The sequence below is a fragment of the Bombina bombina genome, chromosome 3 (genome assembly GCF_027579735.1).
Source record: "Bombina bombina isolate aBomBom1 chromosome 3, aBomBom1.pri, whole genome shotgun sequence".
In the NCBI taxonomy this organism is placed as follows: Eukaryota; Metazoa; Chordata; class Amphibia; order Anura; family Bombinatoridae; genus Bombina; species Bombina bombina.
Genome location: NC_069501.1, coordinates 507,239,413 through 507,259,238, shown reverse-complemented (window position 1 = coordinate 507,259,238; position 19,826 = coordinate 507,239,413). Strand labels below are relative to the sequence as shown.

The 19,826-nt window shown below is 40.7% G+C and overlaps 1 protein-coding gene across 1 annotated transcript in view; it reads right to left on the bottom strand.

The window, feature by feature from the left end:
* Nucleotides 1-9,903: 9,903 nt before the first annotated feature.
* Nucleotides 9,904-19,826, bottom strand: part of LOC128652409 (cadherin EGF LAG seven-pass G-type receptor 2-like) — a 307,753-nt gene continuing 297,830 nt past the window's right edge. Inside the window, exon 38 of the mRNA XM_053705347.1 lies at nt 9,904-10,059. Within this exon, the coding sequence (XP_053561322.1) occupies nt 10,038-10,059 (22 nt within the window). The 3' untranslated portion in view covers nt 9,904-10,037. The remainder of the gene's footprint in view (nt 10,060-19,826) is intronic.

Sequence of the window (19,826 nt, the reverse complement as noted above, 5' to 3'; positions counted from 1 at the left end):
CCACAGTGGATTTGAAGGATGCTTACCTTCACATACCGATTCACAAAGATCATCATCGGTTCCTAAGGTTTGCCTTTCTGGACAGGCATTACCAATTTGTGGCTCTTCCCTTCGGGTTAGCTACAGCTCCAAGAATCTTTACAAAGGTTCTGGGATCGCTTCTGGCGGTCCTAAGACCGCGAGGTATATCAGTGGCCCCTTATCTGGACGACATCCATTTCTCAGGTCACATGGGTGGAAGGTGAACGAGGAAAAGAGTTCTCGATCCCCACTCACAAGAGTCTCCTTCCTAGGGACTCTGATAGATTCTGTAAAAATGAAGATTTACCTGACAGAATCCAGGTTATCAAAGCTTCTAAAATCTTGCCGTGTTCTTCATTCTATTCCGCGTCCTTCGGTGGCTCAGTGTATGGAAGTAATCGGCTTGATGTTAGCGGCGATGGACATAGTGCCATTTGCGCGCCTACATCTCTGACCGCTGCAACTATGCATGCTCAGTCAGTGGAATGGGGATTACACAGATTTGTCCCCTCTGCTAAATCTGGATCAAGAGACCAGAGATTCTCTTCTCTGGTGGCTATCTCGGGTCCATCTGTCCAAAGGTATGACCTTTCGCAGACCAGATTGGACAATTGTAACAATAGATGCCAGCCTTCTAGGTTGGGGTGCAGTCTGGAATTCCCTGAAGGCTCAGGGATCGTGGACTCAGGAGGAGAAACTCCTACCAATAAATATTCTGGAGTTAAGAGCAATATTCAATGCTCTTCTAGCTTGGCCTCAGTTAGCAACCCTGAGGTTCATCAGATTTCAGTCGGATAACATCACGACTGTGGCTTACATCAACCATCAAGGGGGAACCAGGAGTTCCCTAGCGATGTTAGAAGTCTCCAAGATAATTCGCTGGGCAGAGACTCACTCTTGCCACCTATCAGCAATTCATATCCCAGGTGTAGAGAACTGGGAGGCGGATTTTCTAAGTCGTCAGACTTTTCATCCGGGGGAGTGGGAACTCCATCCGGAGGTGTTTGCTCAATTGGTTCTAGCAGCGCCTTGGTTCTTCAACCTGGCTTATGTGTTTCCACCGTTTCCTCTGCTCCCTCGACTGATTGCCAAAATCAAACAGGAGAGAGCATCTGTGATCTTGATAGCGCCTGCGTTGCCACGCAGGACCTGGTATGCAGACCTAGTGGACATGTCATCCTTTCCACCATGGACCCTGCCTCTGAGACAAGACCTTCTACTACAAGGTCCTTTCAATCATCCGAATCTAATTTCTCTGAGACAGACTGCATGGAGATTGAACGCTTGATTTTATAAAAGTGTGGCTTCTCCGAGTCAGTCATTGATACGCTTATACAGGCACGAAGCCTGTCACTAGGAAAATCTACCATAAGATATGGCGTAAATACCTTTTTTGCTGTGAATCCAAGAATTACTCATGGAGTAAGGTTAGGATTCCTAGGATATTGTCCTTTCTCCAAGAGGGTTTGGAAAAAGGATTATCAGCTAGTTCTTTAAAGGGACAGATTTCTTCTCTGTCTATTCTTTTGCACAAGCGTCTGGCAGAAGTTCCAGACGTTCAAGCTTTTTGTCAGGCTTTGGTTAGAATTAAGCCTGTGTTTAAACCTGTTGCTCCCCCAGGGAGCTTAAACTTGGTTCTTAAAGTTCTTCAAGGGGTTCCGTTTGAACCCCTTCATTCCATTGATATCAAACTTTTATCATGGAAAGTTCTGTTTTTGATGGCTATTTCCTCGGCTTGGAGAGTCTCTGAGTTATCTGCCTTACAATGTGATTCTCCTTATCTGATTTTCCATTCAGATAAAGTAGTTCTGCGTACAAACCTGGGTTTTTACCTAAGGTAGTTTCTAACAAGAATATCAATCAAGAGATTGTTGTTCCATAATTGTGGCCTAATCCTTCTTCAAAGAAGGAACGCCTTTTACATAATCTGGACGTGGTCCGTGCTTTAAAGTTTTACTTACAAGCTACTAAAGATTTTCGCCAAACATCTACACTGTTTGTTGTTTACTCTGGACAGAGGAGAGGTCAAAAAGCTTCGGCAACCTCTCTTTCTTTTTGGCTTCGGAGCGTAATACGCTTAGCCTATGAGACTGCTGGTCAGCAGCCCCCTGAAAGGATTACAGCTCATTTTACTAGAGCTGTGGCTTCCACCTGGGCCTTTAAAAATGAGGCTTCTGTTGAACAGATTTGCAAGGCGGCGACTTGGTCTTCGCTTCATACCTTTTCAAAATTTTACAAATTTGATACTTTTGCTTCTTCGGAGGCTATTTTTGGGAGAATGGTTCTACAGGCAGTGGTTCCTTCCATCTAAGCCTGCCTTGTCCCTCCCTTCATCTGTGTACTTTAGCTTTGGTATTGGTATCCCACAAGTAATGGATGATCCGTGGACTGGATACACCTTACAAGAGAAAACATAATTTATGCTTACCTGATAAATTTATTTCTCTTGTGGTGTATCCAGTCAACGGCCCGCCCTGTCTTTTTAAGGCAGGTCAAAATTTTAATTTAAACTGCAGTCACCACTGCACCCTGTGGTTTCTCCTTTTCTCGTCTTGTTTCGGTCGAATGACTGGATATGGCAGTTAGGGGAGGAGCTATATAGCAGCTCTGCTGTGGATGATCCTCTTGCAACTTCCTGTTGGGAAGGAGATTATCCCACAAGTAATGGATGATCCGTGGACTGGATACACCACAAGAGAAATAAATTTATCAGGTAAGCTTAAATTATGTTTTTTCTTAGCTTTAGTGTCTCTGCTGCCGCTAGCAAGAAGATAGAGTCACAATTGCGAGGAGAATGGCAGTTAGACTTTGACTTACAAGTAGAAACCACATAGGAAATCACGCAACCGAAAATCAGATGGGAGAGAGTGAGAGTGACACCCTGAGAGACGAAAACAACAGGCAAAGAGGCTGTTAGAACAGGGTAATGTTAACATAAGACTCTAAGCAAGGGATGAAAGCATTCACCTAGAGTTTCTGTGCTGGGAAGAGAGACTGTATCTTTAACAAAAAAAAAAAAAACGAATCCCTCATTGACACCTACCAACATTAAGACTTCCTTCTAGATACAAACTAAACCCCCCAAAAAAGTCATAAGAACCAATAAAATCAGTTGATCTAACTGCTACCACTCAGAGACTACAACACTTTTGCTTCAAAAAGCAGCACAGACTTACACAAGATTCGTCAACAGCACAGCTTGGGGAGATGCACGACCAGCACAGTAACAAGCAACAAAGAACTCTAGTGCTAGGATGAGATAGAGAGAGGAGGTTTAAAAAAATATATATAAAATGGTTAAGCCCAATGCTTTTTATGTGCTTGTTTCACCACATGTTCTATTTGTGTATGGAACCAGTAATTTAACTTTTGTATATGCCCTGCGTGGCATAAAAGCAGACAAAATATAAGTATGTACTCAGCATTGGAAATAAATAAAAGCTTAAAAAAAAATTACATGCTCTATCTGAATCATGAAATAAAAAATGTAGGTTCAGTGTCCCTTCAAAGCTAATTTAGTGTTTTTAGGTAAAAGTCACTAAATCTTTTAACCTCTAAACTAAAAGTTCCCCGACATGAAAAACTACATACTCTTTTTCTGTAAAGCATGCTATTAAGACTATTGACCTGCACCTCTATGTGTTTAACCCTCACAAATTGGTTAAATACATAGTAGAATTACTGCACTGTTGGTCCTGAGTGGAAACTGCCGCTAATACATTCAGCAGCGCTAGTTACACCACTAATAGTGCTGATACTTGTGTGAGGCCTGAGTGGTACTTTTACTATGTGTTTAACACCTTGTGTGGGGGGGGGGGAGTAAACACATAGTGGTGCACAGTCTTAAAATAGCATGCTTTAATAAATTAGAGTATGTCATTTTCTTTTTTATTATAATGGCCATTTAATTTTACTGTCTATAAATTTTCTTCTGGGTATCTGGGGGGTGCAGCGTGGCAGACAAAACCTGGGAGTATCAGTGCTCCAAATCAGGGTCTGGGTTAATTCACAGCACACACTATTCAAAAAAATGTCAGACCTGCTATCTCTGAGTGGGCCCCCCACCAGCCACCCCTGTAGTTTTACCCCTGACAGCGCCCCCACTAGAGATTTTTGGGCACCTTACTATACCATTGATTGAGCCCCCCCAAACACAGAAATACACATAAAAACACAGACACACTCTCACACACATAGACACACACACAGATACACTCTTATACTCACACAGATACTCACACACACACGACACAGATACACTCTTATACACTCACACAGATACACTCTTATACACTCACACAGATACACTCTTATACACACACACAGATACACTCTTATACACACACACAGATACACTCTTATACACACACACAGATACACTCTTATACACACACACAGATACACTCTTATACACTCACACAGATACACTTATACACTCACACAGATACACTCTTATACACACACACAGATACACTCTTATACACACACACAGATACACTCTTATACACACACAGATACACTCTTATACACACACACAGATACACTCATACACTCACACAGATACTCTTATACACACACACACACACACACAGATGCACTCTTATACACACACACACACAGATGCACTCTTATACACTCACACAGATACACTCTTATACACACACACAGATACACTCTTATACACACACAGATACACTCTTATACACTCACACAGATACACTCTTATACACTCACACAGATACACTCTTATACACTCACACAGATACACTCTTATACACACACACACAGATACACTCTTATACACTCACACAGATACACTCTTATACACTCACACAGATACACTTATACACTCACACAGATACACTCTTATACACACACACAGATACACTCTTATACACACACAGATACACTCATACATTCACACAGATACTCTTATACACACACACAGATGCACTCTTATACACACACACAGATGCACTCTTATACACTCACACAGATACACTCTTATACACTCACACAGATACACTCTTATACACACACACAGATACTCTTATACACACACACAGATACACTCTTATACACTCACACAGATACACTCTTATACACTCACACAGATACACTCTTATACACTCACACAGATACACTTATACACACACACAGATACACTCTTATACACACACACAGATTAGACTTGTGCAATTCGTTTTGGCCAATTCAGAGATTCAAATTAATCAGAATTTCCGAATCGGCACCATAGCTAAAATCCAGAAAAATTCAGAAAATTAATAAATCAGTTTCCGAATTTCTTGATCCATTCTTTATTCATATTCGGAATTTTTAATTGTTCTAATCTAAACCGCAGTTCCCCGGCATCGCCTACACTAACTAAATCACTAAATAAAGCTATTAACCCCTAAACCGCAGTTCCCAAACATCACCAACACAAACTAAACCTATTAACCTCTAAACCGCAGTTCCCCGACATCGCCAACACTAACTAAAACACTAAATAAACCTATTAACCCCTAAACCGCTGTTCCCAAACATCGCCAACACTAACTAAACCTTTTTATCCCTAAACCGCTGTTCCCAAACATAGTGTACCCTAACTAACCCCTAAACCGCAGTTCCCCAACTTCTCCGACACAAACTAAACCTATTAACCCCTAAACCGCCGTATACGGACACCCACATCGCCGACACTAACTAAACCTATTAACCCCTAAACCGCTGTTCCCAAAAGATAGTCAACACTAACTAAACCTATTAACCCCTAAACTGCAGTTTCACGACACTAACTAAACCTATTAACCCCTAAACCGATGTTCCCAAACATAGTCAACACTAACTAAACCTATTAACCCCTAAACTGCAGATCGCTGACACTAACTAAACCTATTAACCCCTAAACCACAGTTCCCTGACATTGCTGACACTAACTAAACCTATTAACCCCTAAACCGCAGTTCCCCAACTTCGCCGACACTAACTAAACCTATTAACCCCTAAACCGCAGTTCCCCAACTTCGCCGACACTAACTAAACCTATTAACCCCTAAACCACAGTTCCCTGACATTGCTGACACTAACTAAACCTATTAACCCCTAAACCGCAGTTCCCCAACTTCGCCGACACAAACTAAACCTATTAACCCCTAAACCACAGTTCCCTGACATTGCTGACACTAACTAAACCTATTAACCCCTAAACCGCAGTTCCCCAACTTCGCCGACACTAACTAAACCTATTAACCCCTAAACCACAGTTCCCTGACATTGCTGACACTAACTAAACCTATTAACCCCTAAACCACAGTTCCCCAACTTCGCCGACACAAACTAAACCTATTAACCCCTAAACCGCCGTACACCCACATCGCCAACACTAACTAAACCTATTAACCCTTAAACCGCCGCACCCACGTCGCAACAACCTAAAATAAACTATATTAACCCCTTAACCTTTAACATAATTAAAATTAATTAAAGTTACAATTATTAACTAACTACCTATTTAAAAATAAATACAAACTTACCTGTGATATAAAAATAAGCTTAAAGGGACACTGAACCCATATTTTTTCTTTCACGATTCAGATAGAGCATGCAATTTTAAACAACTTTCTAATTTACTCCTAGTATCAATTTTTCTTCGTTTACTTGCTATCTTTATTTGAAAAAGAAGGCATCTAAGCTTCTTTTTTGTTTCAGAAGTCTGGACAGCACTTTTTTATTTCAGAGGTCTGGACAGCACTTTTTTATTGGTGGATGAATTTATCCACCAATCAGCAAGAATAACCCAGGTTATTCACCAAAAATGGGCCGGCATCTAAACTTACATTCTTGCATTTCAAATAAAGATACCAAGAGAAGGAAGAAAATTTTATAATAGGAGTAAATTAGAAAGTTGCTTAAAATTGCAGGCTCTATCTGAATCACAAAAGAAAAAATTTGGGTTCAGTGTCCCTTTAAACTAATAAAACCTAACACTACCAAAAATAAAAAAGCTAAAATTACTAAAAATAAAAAAATCTAATATTACTAAAAAAATTAAAACTACAATTACAAAAAATAAAAAACACTAAAATGACAAAAAATAAAAAAACTACCATTACAAAAAATAACAAACAAAATGATCCAAAACAATAAAAATTATTCCTATTATAATACCCCGTTTTAAAAAAAAAAACCCACCCCAAAATAAAAAAAACCCTAATCTATAATAAACTACCAAGGGCTCTTAAAAGGGCCTTTTGTGGGGCATTGCCCTACAGTTAAAGGGACATAATACTCATATGCTAAATCACTTGAAAGTGATGCAGTATAACTGTAAAAAGCTGACAGGAAAATATCACCTGAGCATCTCTATGTAAAAAAGGAAGATATTTCACCTCACAATTTCCTTAGCTCAGCAGAGTAAGTTCTGTGTAAAAAAATATACTTCAGCTGTTGCTCAGCTGCAGGTTAAAAAAAAATAAAAAATGAAGAAATGAACAGCAGCCAATCAGCATCAGCAGTGCTGAGGTCATGAACTCTTTTACTGTGATCTCATGAGATTTCACTTAACTTTCATGAGATTTCATAGTAAACGTCCTTAAACTGAATAGGGAAATAAGATAAGTGTGCAAGTAACAGACATACTGATTTGCTGCTTAGAAGTCCTTTACAATGGGATGTGGCTACTTAGGAATTTTTGAGGTAAAATATCTTTCTTTTTTACATAGAGATGTTCAGGTGATATTTTCTAGTCAGCTTTTTACAGCTATGCTGCAACCCCCCCCCCCCCCAAAATAAAAAAAACTTAACTAAAAAAAAAACTAATCTACCCATTGCCCGGAAAAGGGAATTTGTATGGGCATTGCTGTTAAAAAGGCATTACATTTTTGTCTGTCCATTAAAATAAAAAAGCCCTAATCTAAAAACAACCCCCCCCCCCAAAAAAACAAAAAAATACCTAACACTAACCCCAAAATCGGTACTAACAGTTGCTGAAGTCCAGTGAAAGATCTTCATCCCAGCGGCGAAGGATCATAATACTCGTATGCTAAATCACTTGAAAGTGATGCAGTAAAAAGCTGACAGGAAAAAACCTCTAGGTCTATTCTGAGTTAAGCAAGGACTTAGAGGTTCAGAGATCCAGCCCTGCCGTCTTCACAATAAACATAATAAATTGGACCCCTCACTTCAACATAAGAGGATCACACATAAGCCCATAAAATTTATATTTGCTTATACCAAAACAAGCCTCATGTAACTGTTAACCCCTTCATCGCCATTAAAGAGGGAACAGCGTCTCTCACATCTCACATTAAGTGCCTGCACACTGCCATGAGTAATATCCTAGCAGGATATATTGTGTCCCCATAAAATCTGCAGGAGTCTATAAAGTGCACTATTTCCCTCCTTAGAAGACAAAAGGGCACTTACCTGCATCTGGCCTTCCGGGAGCAGGACAGCTCACTAGGTTTGAGAGGCATTCTCCCTCACATGGACCTGTGGAAAAGAAGAAAGACTGAATAATCTCACTCAGGCTTTCAAGTTAGGGCAGCAACAACTATTTGGGAGGCGCAGTGAGGATTATACCCCACAAGTTCCCAATTGCTTAAAAGCCACCACTGCTCTACTGAAGAGACTGACATGGGCTACAGCTAAACCCCAGGAAGGTACAGAACAAACTTGCTCTGCTCTAAAAGAATAAAATCTTGATTGAAGAATCTTCTTTAGACACCAAAACTTTACCACATCCTTGCTTTTAACGTAGGCAAAGAGAATGACTGGGGGTTGTGGGAAGGGAAGTGATACTTAAAGGGACACTGAACCCAAATTTTTTCTTTCATGATTTAAATAGAGCATGAAATTTTAAGCAACTTTCTAATTTACTCCTATTATCACATTTTCTTTATTCTCTTGGTATCTTTATTTGAAATGCAAGAATGTAAGTTTAGATGCCGGCCCATTTTTGGTGAACAACCTGGGTTGTCCTAGCTGATTGGTGGATACATTTATCCACCAATAAAAAAGTGCTGTCCAGAGTGCTGAACTAAGAAAAAAACTTAGATGCCTTCTTTTTCAATTAAAGATAGCAAAAGAATGAAGAAAAAATGATAATAGGAGTAAATTAGAAAGTTGCTTAAAATTGAATGTTCTATCTAAATCACAAAAGAAAAAAATTGGGTTCAGTGTCATAGCTCTGCTGTGGTGCTCTTTGGCTCCTCCTGCTGGCCAGGAGTGATATTCCCAACAGTAATTGATGATGATCTGTGGACTCACCGTGCCATTAGAAAGAAATATGTTTATTCTTTTGCCAAGCTTAAAGTGAATGTAAATTTTGATGCTAAAGTGCCCGGTTTTTAAAAATTTGATTATAAACAGGGGCACTTTAATTCATCAAAATTTACATTTCACTTCTGTTGTGAAAAAATAATTACCTTTTAATCTTCACAGCAGCTCCAGCTTCCTCCGGTCGTCGCAAGCCATTTTTGACATCAGAAATGATGGATAGGTCATCCTCCAATCACAGCTTCCCCCCGGAGGAATCAGTGTCTGATTCAAAGCCGTGATTGGAGGAAGCCGGATTCCTCATTTTAGACCCAGGAAGAGGCTTTGCGACAGGTGGAGGAAGCTGGTGCTGCTGTCAAGATTAAAAGGTAAGTTTTTTTTCACAACAGGAGTGAAATGTAAATTTTGATTAATTAAAGTGCCCCTGTTTTTAATCAAAATTTAAAAAAACGGGCACTTTAACATCAAAATTTTCATTCACATTAAGTGAAAAAATATGTTTAATTAACCAAGAATGACTAAGAAAAAATCAAGCTTTTAAATTTTTATTTGTATACAAACAAAATTATCTTTATATTTACATTTTTTTTTTCTTGCAACAGCTGTACATAGTGGTTTGGAACTGAAAAACATATTTTCACTCCTTTTCCAGGAGATAAGGGATGGAAATAACGATGGCTTGTGTGTTTCTGTCCATTCTGTTCAAGAGGAGGTCTGTGTGTTGCTTCATTTCACACTCAGATGGAAGTTTCGTTACTCCTGTTGGGATGTTGAAGGGAAGGGAGGAAATATGATTGAAGGGAAAAAAAACATGCATGATAATGAATTCTTAAGGAACAGAGGAGTTAATGAAGAAAGTTAAAAAAGAGAAACCTGAACCAAGAAAGAAACAAAGAAAGTGATGAATTAGTGAAACGAATAATGTCTGTTTATACATAATTACACAGAGAAAGAGAAAGGTAATCTGTATAGGAGATATCTAATTTGCAAACAAACAGCAAAAATGTTCAGCATTTAAAGGGACAGTCTAGTCAAAAACATAATTTATGCTTACCTGATAAATTTATTTCTCTTGTAGTGTATCCAGTCCACGGATCATCCATTACTTATGGGATATTAACTCCTCCCCAACAGGAAGTGCAAGAGGATTCACCCAGCAGAGCTGCTATATAGCTCCTCCCCTAACTGCCATTACCAGTCATTCGACCGAAAACATGCAGAGAAAGGAAAACCATAGGGTGCAGTGGTGACTGTAGTTTAATGGAAAAATTACCTGCCTTAAAGTGACAGGGCGGGCCGTGGACTGGATACACTACAAGAGAAATAAATTTATCAGGTAAGCATAAATTATGTTTTCTCTTGTTAAGTGTATCCAGTCCACGGATCATCCATTACTTATGGGATACCAATACCAAAGCTAAAGTACACGGATGACGGGAGGGACAGGCAGGCTCTTTATACGGAAGGAACCACTGCCTGAAGAACCTTTCTCCCAAAAAAACAGCCTCCGAAGAAGCAAAAGTGTCAAATTTGTAAAATTTGGAAAAAGTATGAAGAGAAGACCAAGTTGCAGCCTTGCAAATCTGTTCAATAGAAGCCTCATTCTTAAAGGCCCAAGTGGAAGCCACAGCTCTAGTAGAATGTGCTGTAATTCTTTCAGGAGGCTGCTGTCCAGCAGTCTCATAGGCTAACCGTATTATGCTACGAAGCCAAAAGGAGAGAGAGGTAGCCGAAGCTTTTTGACCTCTCCTCTGACCAGAATAAACGACAAACAGGGAAGACGTTTGTCGAAAATCCTTAGTTGCCTGTAGATAAAATTTCAGGGCACGGACTACATCTAGATTGTGTAGCAGACGTTCCTTTTTCGAAGAAGGATTAGGACACAAAGATGGAACCACAATCTCTTGATTGATATTCCTGTTAGTGACCACCTTAGGTAGGAACCCAGGTTTAGTACGCAGAACTACCTTGTCTGAATGAAAAATCAGATAAGGAGAATCACAATGTAAGGCAGATAACTCAGAGACTCTTCGAGCCGAGGAAATCGCCATTAAAAACAGAACTTTCCAGCGCGGAGCCGGGCGCATCCAAGATGGACGTGTAATTCCGAGCTCCGTTGATGTTACAGCACAGATAACTATAATTAGGGGGTTCGTGCCTAAAATATTCCTGCAAACTGGTGTTGCCTTCAGCAAGAGCTTATCGCACCTGCACCGGAGCTCTTTTTACAATCTTAAAGGACGCCCTTGACCGCGATCACAGCAGTTGGGAACTCCCGGTGCGGTCCACCAGCCCACGCTACCTTTCAACGCACTGTACAGGAGGCCGACCGCAGTATCGAGTAGACAGGACCGGGGTCACTGGATCCCTGAATAGATCGACTAGTCCTGCATAGTGGTGAGTGCGGCCGAGGGGCCTTTACCTCCCATACGCATTGCGTAGGCCCAAGCTACCGATAAGGCCACGTTAAGGAGAAAAGTGAAAACAGTCACAGGCCACTTACCCCCTCTTTACTGTAAGACAAGAGACAATCCCAGGAAAAAGTAATAACAAGCGGCACTGAGGACTGTTTGCAATAATTTATAAGAAATTTAGACAGCCACGTGGGTTAAGGCCTCACGGATATAGCACACATAACCCAAAGATAGGGAACTTGCTGCAGTAAAATTGCCACAAGAAACTCATCCGGCCTCAAGACATCATATGCTAAACTCTAGAAGGGCAGAACTTTTAGGGAAAATACTAAAGCATATAATCTGCATACATCATGACATCCAAGCAGAAATCCAAACCAGATAAAATAAGCAAATCCCTACCAAATAAAAACAACTCAGTTACATCCTATTTCGGGACTGTGGAACAGGGTAGCCTTACTGACAATGTGGCGAGTGGGGTCGACCTTATGCTATCTGAGACACCCCTGGGACTAACACAGACTGCCCAAGAATTAGTGCAAATCCCAGCAGATGTTCTCTCTTCCCTACCATCTAAACAGGATATCGCGGACATAGTCCGGGGGTGCGTGAGAGAGGAACTAGCAGATCTGAAACAAGATGTTCATGCCCTAGGCTTCAGGGTAGAAGCATTGGAAGATGGCAACGACACTATTAGAGAGGAATTCGACCAACTACAGTTAAAATATGACCGTCAACAACATTCTATAGACCTGTTGTATGACAAAGTGGATGACTTAGAAAACAGGAGCCGCAGGAAAAACCTGCGTATCCGCGGCATTCCTGAGTCTGTGTTACCAAAAGACTTACCTACCTATCTACCAGCTCTGTTTAATCATTTGAGAGGGTCTAACTCTAACGAAGACATACTTTGGGACAGGGCCCATAGAGCATTGCGCCCGAAACCACCGGATTCTGCTCCTCCAAGGGACATAATTATTAAATTCAAGAACTTTCGTGAAAAAGAAGAAATACTGGGTCTCTCGAGGAAGAATCAGCCGATTAGATTCAGGGGCAATGTGTTGCAGTTTTATGCGGATCTATCCCAGAGAACACTTCAACAAAGGAGAGAATTCAGCCCCCTAACACAGCTCCTCAGACTAAATAGAATCCCCTATAGATGGGGTTTCCCAACTCAACTCTTGGTCATCCATGAAGATAGGAGGCATATATGTAAAGACATCTCGGAAATAGGAGCCTTTTGTAAGATCCTTAAAATAGAGCCTCCTCAAGTTCTGCAAGATGAAGAGGTCCCGCCACCTTCACAGGACAAGACTCCGTCTGCCAACACTTTACAGAAATGGCATCAAGCGGGCACTTCACAGAAAAGACCTCCTTCACCCCAGCAACCCCAGACCCCTAAGACCCAAAGGACTATACAACCTAGGTCACCGAGATTGAAAGCTGGACGCTGATCCCTAGAACTACTACTGACTTTTTCTAAGTATGCCTTGGAGTATGTACGGTAATGGTTCATTAACAGCTTTGCAGATTGAGGGCCTGTAAACTGTATTGTTATTTTCTTTGGCATATTTATGTTTACCATTTTCTGCACTTTGATGTTTGAGATATTTGGTTCCACCATGTTGCATTGTTATTAGTTTAAGTAAAATTTATGCATAGACCCCCATCATCATTATTATCATCATCATCACCATTATCACTATTACTAATTGCATTTAAATGTGTATAAATGTGCTGTCGTCATATACCCTCCAATTTCTTTTTTCAGGATAGTGGAAGTGTGGGCAGGGGCAGCCTTTAGGGCTGTGCCTGCGCTCGGGCCCGCTACAGACCCAGTCGGTCTGGTCCTGAGGTGTTTAACTGTTTTTCTTGTTCTATTGTTTATTGTTATGTTATGCTGCACTCATGACTATATATTCACTCCTCATAAACAAATCCTACATCTACTATGCTATTTACACGTCTATTATGAATTCGAAGGCCCGTAGATTAACATTGATCACGCAAAATGTTAAAGGGTTCAACTCTCCCAATAAACGTCATAAAGCACTGTCAGATATGGCCAAGAAGGGGGCAGACATCCTTTTTTTACAGGAAACCCATTTTAAAAAACACAGGGAGCCAGGGTATCTTGGGTCACAGTTTACTCAACACTATCACAGCTCAGCTGACGTTAAAAAAAGAGGAGTTAGTATTCTCCTACACAAAAATATACCATTTACACTTCAAAAACTTGACAGAGACACGGACGGCAGATATGTAGGAATATCGGGACTATTGTATGGTACACAAGTAACTTTCTTAAATATATACGCTCCTAACTCCAAACATATCCCTTTCTTTAAATCACTCTTCCGTAAATATCTGGACTTAGCACAGGGGTTGGTTTTCTTGGGAGGTGACTTTAACTTTCCGATGGAACCACACCTAGACACTTCTAACACAAAATCGCTATCCTCTAAAAAAACTGCCAACTTTCTTTGGAAGGCCCTTAAAGACAATAACCTGTACGATGTGTGGAGATTTGTGTACCCTGACAAAAAAGACTATACCTTTTTTTCCCCTCCAAACCTTTCCTATAGCAGAATAGACTATATTATGACCAACCAGGTAGGTCTCTCACTAGTTCACACATCTAAAATAACGCCATGCTCTTGGTCAGACCACTCTACAGTGGAAGTGAAAATTAAATGGCCTGATACCCGACAAACCCCTTATATTTGGAGATTAGATGATTCCCTCCTTAATAACCCCCTAAATCTAGAAAAGATAACTAAATCCCTGACTGAGTACTTTGAGAAAAACATGCATTCCGTAGACAGTCCTTTCACCCTGTGGGAAGCTCATAAATGTACGATCCGGGGAGAACTCATGGAACTAAAGTCCCGTATTAGAAAAATAGCCACACAACTATACAACTCACTTACCTCTAAATTGACTCAAGCTGAATATGCCCATAAACTAGACCCCACCAATAACCATATTTTAACAGACATAAAAAACATCCGTGATCAACTCAATGACTTTTTGTCTATTGAACAACAAAAAACCCATCTGCGAATTAAACAACTATTTTTCTATGAAGGAAACAGGGCAGGCAAATTCTTAGCTAGAACACTCAAACGGAAAAAACTAAAAGCATATATTCATCACCTTAAGTTATCAGACAATACTAAGGTTCAGACAACCCCTAAGATTTTGCAACAATTCCACAATTATTACTATACTTTATATAATATCAATAGAAATATTGAGGCAGATAGAGAGGAAAGCGACATACGAAAATACTTAGATTCCTGTAACCTCCCACAGCTTACTGACGACCAAATCGAGACCTTGAAGTCACAAATAAAGCCCTCGGAAATAGCTTCAGCTATTAAAAATTTGAATGCAAGCAAATGCCCCGGTCCCGATGGGTTGATGACCAGATATTATCAAACTTTTCAATCAATTCTACTCCCCCATTTATTAAATACCTTCAATCATGCAGAACACACTGGATCCTTCCCTAAATCTATGTTGGAAGCCCACATAACAGTTCTTCCTAAACCGGGAAAATCCCCTGACTGCCCACCTCACTTTAGACCTATATCACTACTGAATGTAGACGCAAAAATTTACGCCAAAATCTTAGCTCACCGTTTGAATAAAGTCCTTCCGTCATTGATAGGTATCAACCAGGCTGGGTTTACCCCGGGCCGAGAGGCCCGAGATAACACTACTAAAATAATCACCCTGATAGAACATGCATCCACACACCATCTACCTTCTATATTTGCATCTATGGATGCAGAAAAAGCCTTCGACAGGCTACATTGGGCTTTCCTCAGGCTAACATTAGACAAATTTGGGTTCCCAGACGCATACATTACTAAGATATTTGCTCTTTATAGTCGCCCTAGCGCCAAAGTAGTACTAAATAACGCTCTCTCCTCTTCATTCCCGATAAGTAACGGTACAAGACAGGGGTGCCCACTTTCGCCACTGCTATTTGTACTGGCTATGGAGATTTTGGCTATTAGAATCAGACAAAACACAAATATTAAAGGTATATGCATAGGTTCACAGGAATACAAAGTCACACTTTATGCTGACGATGTGTTCCTCACACTGTCATCACCATGCAGCTCTATACAAGCTGTAATGGAAGAACTCACTCACTATGGATCATATTCAAATTTCAAAGTAAATGTCAGCAAATCAGAATTCCTAAGTATTGGCCTCTCCCAGGATGATATTCACACCATAGTACTAACCCATAAATTTAAATACCAAAAAATTTCTACTAAATATTTAGGGATTAATCTAACTAGCAAACCACACCTCTTGGCCTCACTTAATTATCAGCCCCTTATCAAAAGTATACAGCAAGAGCTGAACTCCTGGCAAAATAAAACCCTCTCTTGGATAGGAAGGATACATGCAGTCAAAATGTCGATACTACCAAAAATACTCTACATTTTCCAAGCACTCCCTATACACATTCCAGATTCGCAAATAAACACACTACAAAAGATCCTTAACTCGTTTATCTGGAACAACAAACGACAGAGGATAGCTAAAACTACGATGTATCGTTCAAAAGAAAACGGTGGGTTGGGGGTACCCTGCCTGCAATTTTATAGATGGGCGGTGTTTCTTACCCGAATAGCCGACTGGAGCAAAAATTTACAAAGTAAAGAATGGGTGTCCTTAGAACACGCTCTAGCAGGAGCAACACAGCTGGGAAGCTATTGCTGGATCACCCCTCAGAATAGACGACTTGCCCAAGACACTTCCAAGTTAACACTAGAGACATATAAACTGTGGGACAAACATTTTACAAAAATATCACTTATATCCTCCCCTACATCGCCACTCACCCCCTTACTGCACAACCCAAGCCTACCTCTTCGAGTCCCCAGCTCCCCAACGGTAGTCACAACATTATGCAAATCCACACTGTGTTATCATGTGTTACACAATAAGACAGTGAAACCTAGATCAGACCTTCAAGAATATCAAGATGGAGTGTTTGGACAATGGTTTAGCTATAATCAACTCACCCATTTTATCACTAGCCACAAAGAGAAAGAAAACATCTTAAGGCCCCTTACTGCTTTCGAAAATATGTGTTATATGGAATTTCCTAAAAAAGGCTTATTATCTCTAACATACAAATTACTATTGACACACCACTCTAGAACACTCCCCTCGTATACAGCTAGGTGGGAGGAGGACCTGCAGATCCACTTATCACAGGAGGAATGGCTTCAGATATTTCAAAACATGAACAGATACACCTCCTCAGTATCAATACGTGAAATGAATGTTAAGCTCCAATGTCGATGGTACCTTACACCCTCTAGGCTAGCTACAATATTTAAGGGCACTTTACCAATCTGCTGGAGGCAATGTGAGCAACCGGGCACTTTTGCGCACATATGGTGGCTGTGTCCCAGGATACACTCCTTTTGGGTAGCAATCATAGAAGAAATCAAAAAGATTCTTGGCATTATACTACCCTTAGACCCGGTGACAATATTATTTAATAAATTCCCAAAAGTTAGATGCAAACTCAGACTCCAACTACTATATATATTGATCAATAGTGCCAAAAGATTGATCCCACAACACTGGAAACAAACAGACCCCCCCACAGTGGAGAAATGGAGATCCTTAGTATCCACCACTATATTACTAGAAAAGTACCATTTTGTGATATCTAAAAGGTTAGATGATTATTTGTCCATTTCCTTTTTGTGGGAAGAGTACAGGTCACTACATACCCCGTAGTATTACCTTCACCCCGATCATAGCCATGCCTTCGTAGTATAGTTTGATTCTCACCCAGGAAGGAAATGTTATATGACGTAGTAAAATGATATATATAACTGTTTTAAGTGATTTGATATTATGGCTTGAGGAATGACACTGTGAACTTAATGTTTAGGAAAATGCTTATGAGTGCACAAGTTTTGCCTTATGTTTTTTTCTTTCCTCTTATTTTGGTACCCTGTTTCCCTTTATTTTCTCTTTTATTATTTTTTCTTCCTGGATTGTATACCAGGACCATACCTGTTATGTAAAGTAATCAATAGACTGATGTAACGCTATCGATATTGTATCTATTTATCACTCAATAAAAATTTATAAAAATAAAAAAAAAAAAAAAAAAATTTAAAAAAAAAAAAAAAAAAACAGAACTTTCCAAGATAACAACTTGATATCAATGGAATGAAGGGGTTCAAACGGAACCCCCTGTAAAACATTAAGAACTAAGTTCAAACTCCATGGTGGAGCAACAGTTTTAAACACAGGCTTGATCCTAGCTAAAGCCTGACAAAAAGCTTGAACGTCCGGAACTTCTGACAGACGTTTGTGTAAAAGAATGGACAGAGCTGAAATCTGTCCCTTTAAGGAACTAGCGGATAAACCCTTTTCTAAACCTTCTTGTAGAAAAGACAATATCCTCGGAATCCTAACCTTACTCCATGAGTAACTCTTGGATTCGCACCAATATAAGTATTTGCGCCATATCTTATGGTAAATCTTTCTGGTAACAGGCTTCCTAGCCTGTATTAAGGTATCAATAACTGACTCAGAAAAACCACGTTTTGATAAAATCAAGGGTTCAAAGTCAGCTTCAGAGAAATTAGATTTTGATGTTTGAAGGGACCCTGGATCAGAAGGTCCTGTTTCAGAGGTAGCGACCAAGGTGGACAGGATGACATGTCCACTAGATCTGCATACCAAGTCCTGCGTGGCCATGCAGGCGCTATTAGAATCACTGATGCTCTCTCCTGTTTGATTCTGGCTATCAATCGAGGAAGCATCGGGAAGGGTGGAAACACATAAGCCATCCCGAAGGTCCAAGGTGCTGTCAAAGCATCTATCAGAACCGCTCCCGGATCCCTGGATCTGGACCCGTAACGAGGAAGCTTGGCGTTCTGTCGAGACGCCATGAGATCTATCTCTGGTTTGCCCCAACGTCGAAGTATTTGGGCAAAGACCTCCGGATGAAGTTCCCACTCCCCCGGATGAAAAGTCTGACGACTTAAGAAATCCACCTCCCAGTTCTCCACTCCCGGGATGTGGATTGCTGACAGGTGGCAAGAGTGAGACTCTGCCCAGCGAATTATCTTTGATACTTCCATCATTGCTAGGGAGCTTCTTGTCCCTCCCTGATGGTTGATGTAAGCTACAGTCGTGATGTTGTCCGACTGAAACCTGATGAACCCCCGAGTTGTTAACTGGGGCCAAGCCAGAAGGGCATTGAGAACTGCTCTCAATTCCAGAATGTTTATTGGTAGGAGACTCTCCTCCTGATTCCATTGTCCCTGAGCCTTCAGAGAATTCCAGACAGCGCCCCAACCTAGTAGGCTGGTGTCTGTTGTTACAATTGTCCAGTCCGGCCTGCTGAATGGCATCCCCCTGGACAGATGTGGCCGAGAAAGCCACCATAGAAGAGAATTTCTGGTCTCTTGATCCAGATTCAGAGTAGGGGACAAGTCTGAGTAATCCCCATTCCACTGACTTAGCATGCACAATTGCAGCGGTCTGAGATGTAGGCGTGCAAAGGGTACTATGTCCATTGCTGCTACCATTAAGCCGATCACCTCCATGCATTGAGCTGACGGGTGTTGAATGGAATGAAGGACACGGCATGCATTTTGAAGCTTTGTTAACCTGTCTTCTGTCAGGTAAATCTTCATTTCTACAGAATCTATAAGAGTCCCCAAGAAGGGAAGTCTTGTGAGTGGAAAGAGAGAACTCTTCTTTTCGTTCACCTTCCATCCATGCGACCTTAGAAATGCCAGTACTAACTCTGTATGAGACTTGGCAGTTTGAAAGCTTGAAGCTTGCATCAGAATGTCGTCTAGGTACGGAGCTACCGCAATTCCTTGCGGTCTTAGTACCGCCAGAAGAGCACCCAGAACCTTTGTGAAGATTCTCGGAGCCGTAGCCAATCCGAATGGAAGAGCTACAAACTGGTAATGCCTGTCTAGAAAGGCAAACCTTAGATACCGGTAATGATCTTTGTGAATCGGTATGTGAAGGTAAGCATCCTTTAAATCCACTGTGGTCATGTACTGACCCTTTTGGATCATGGGTAAAATTGTCCGAATA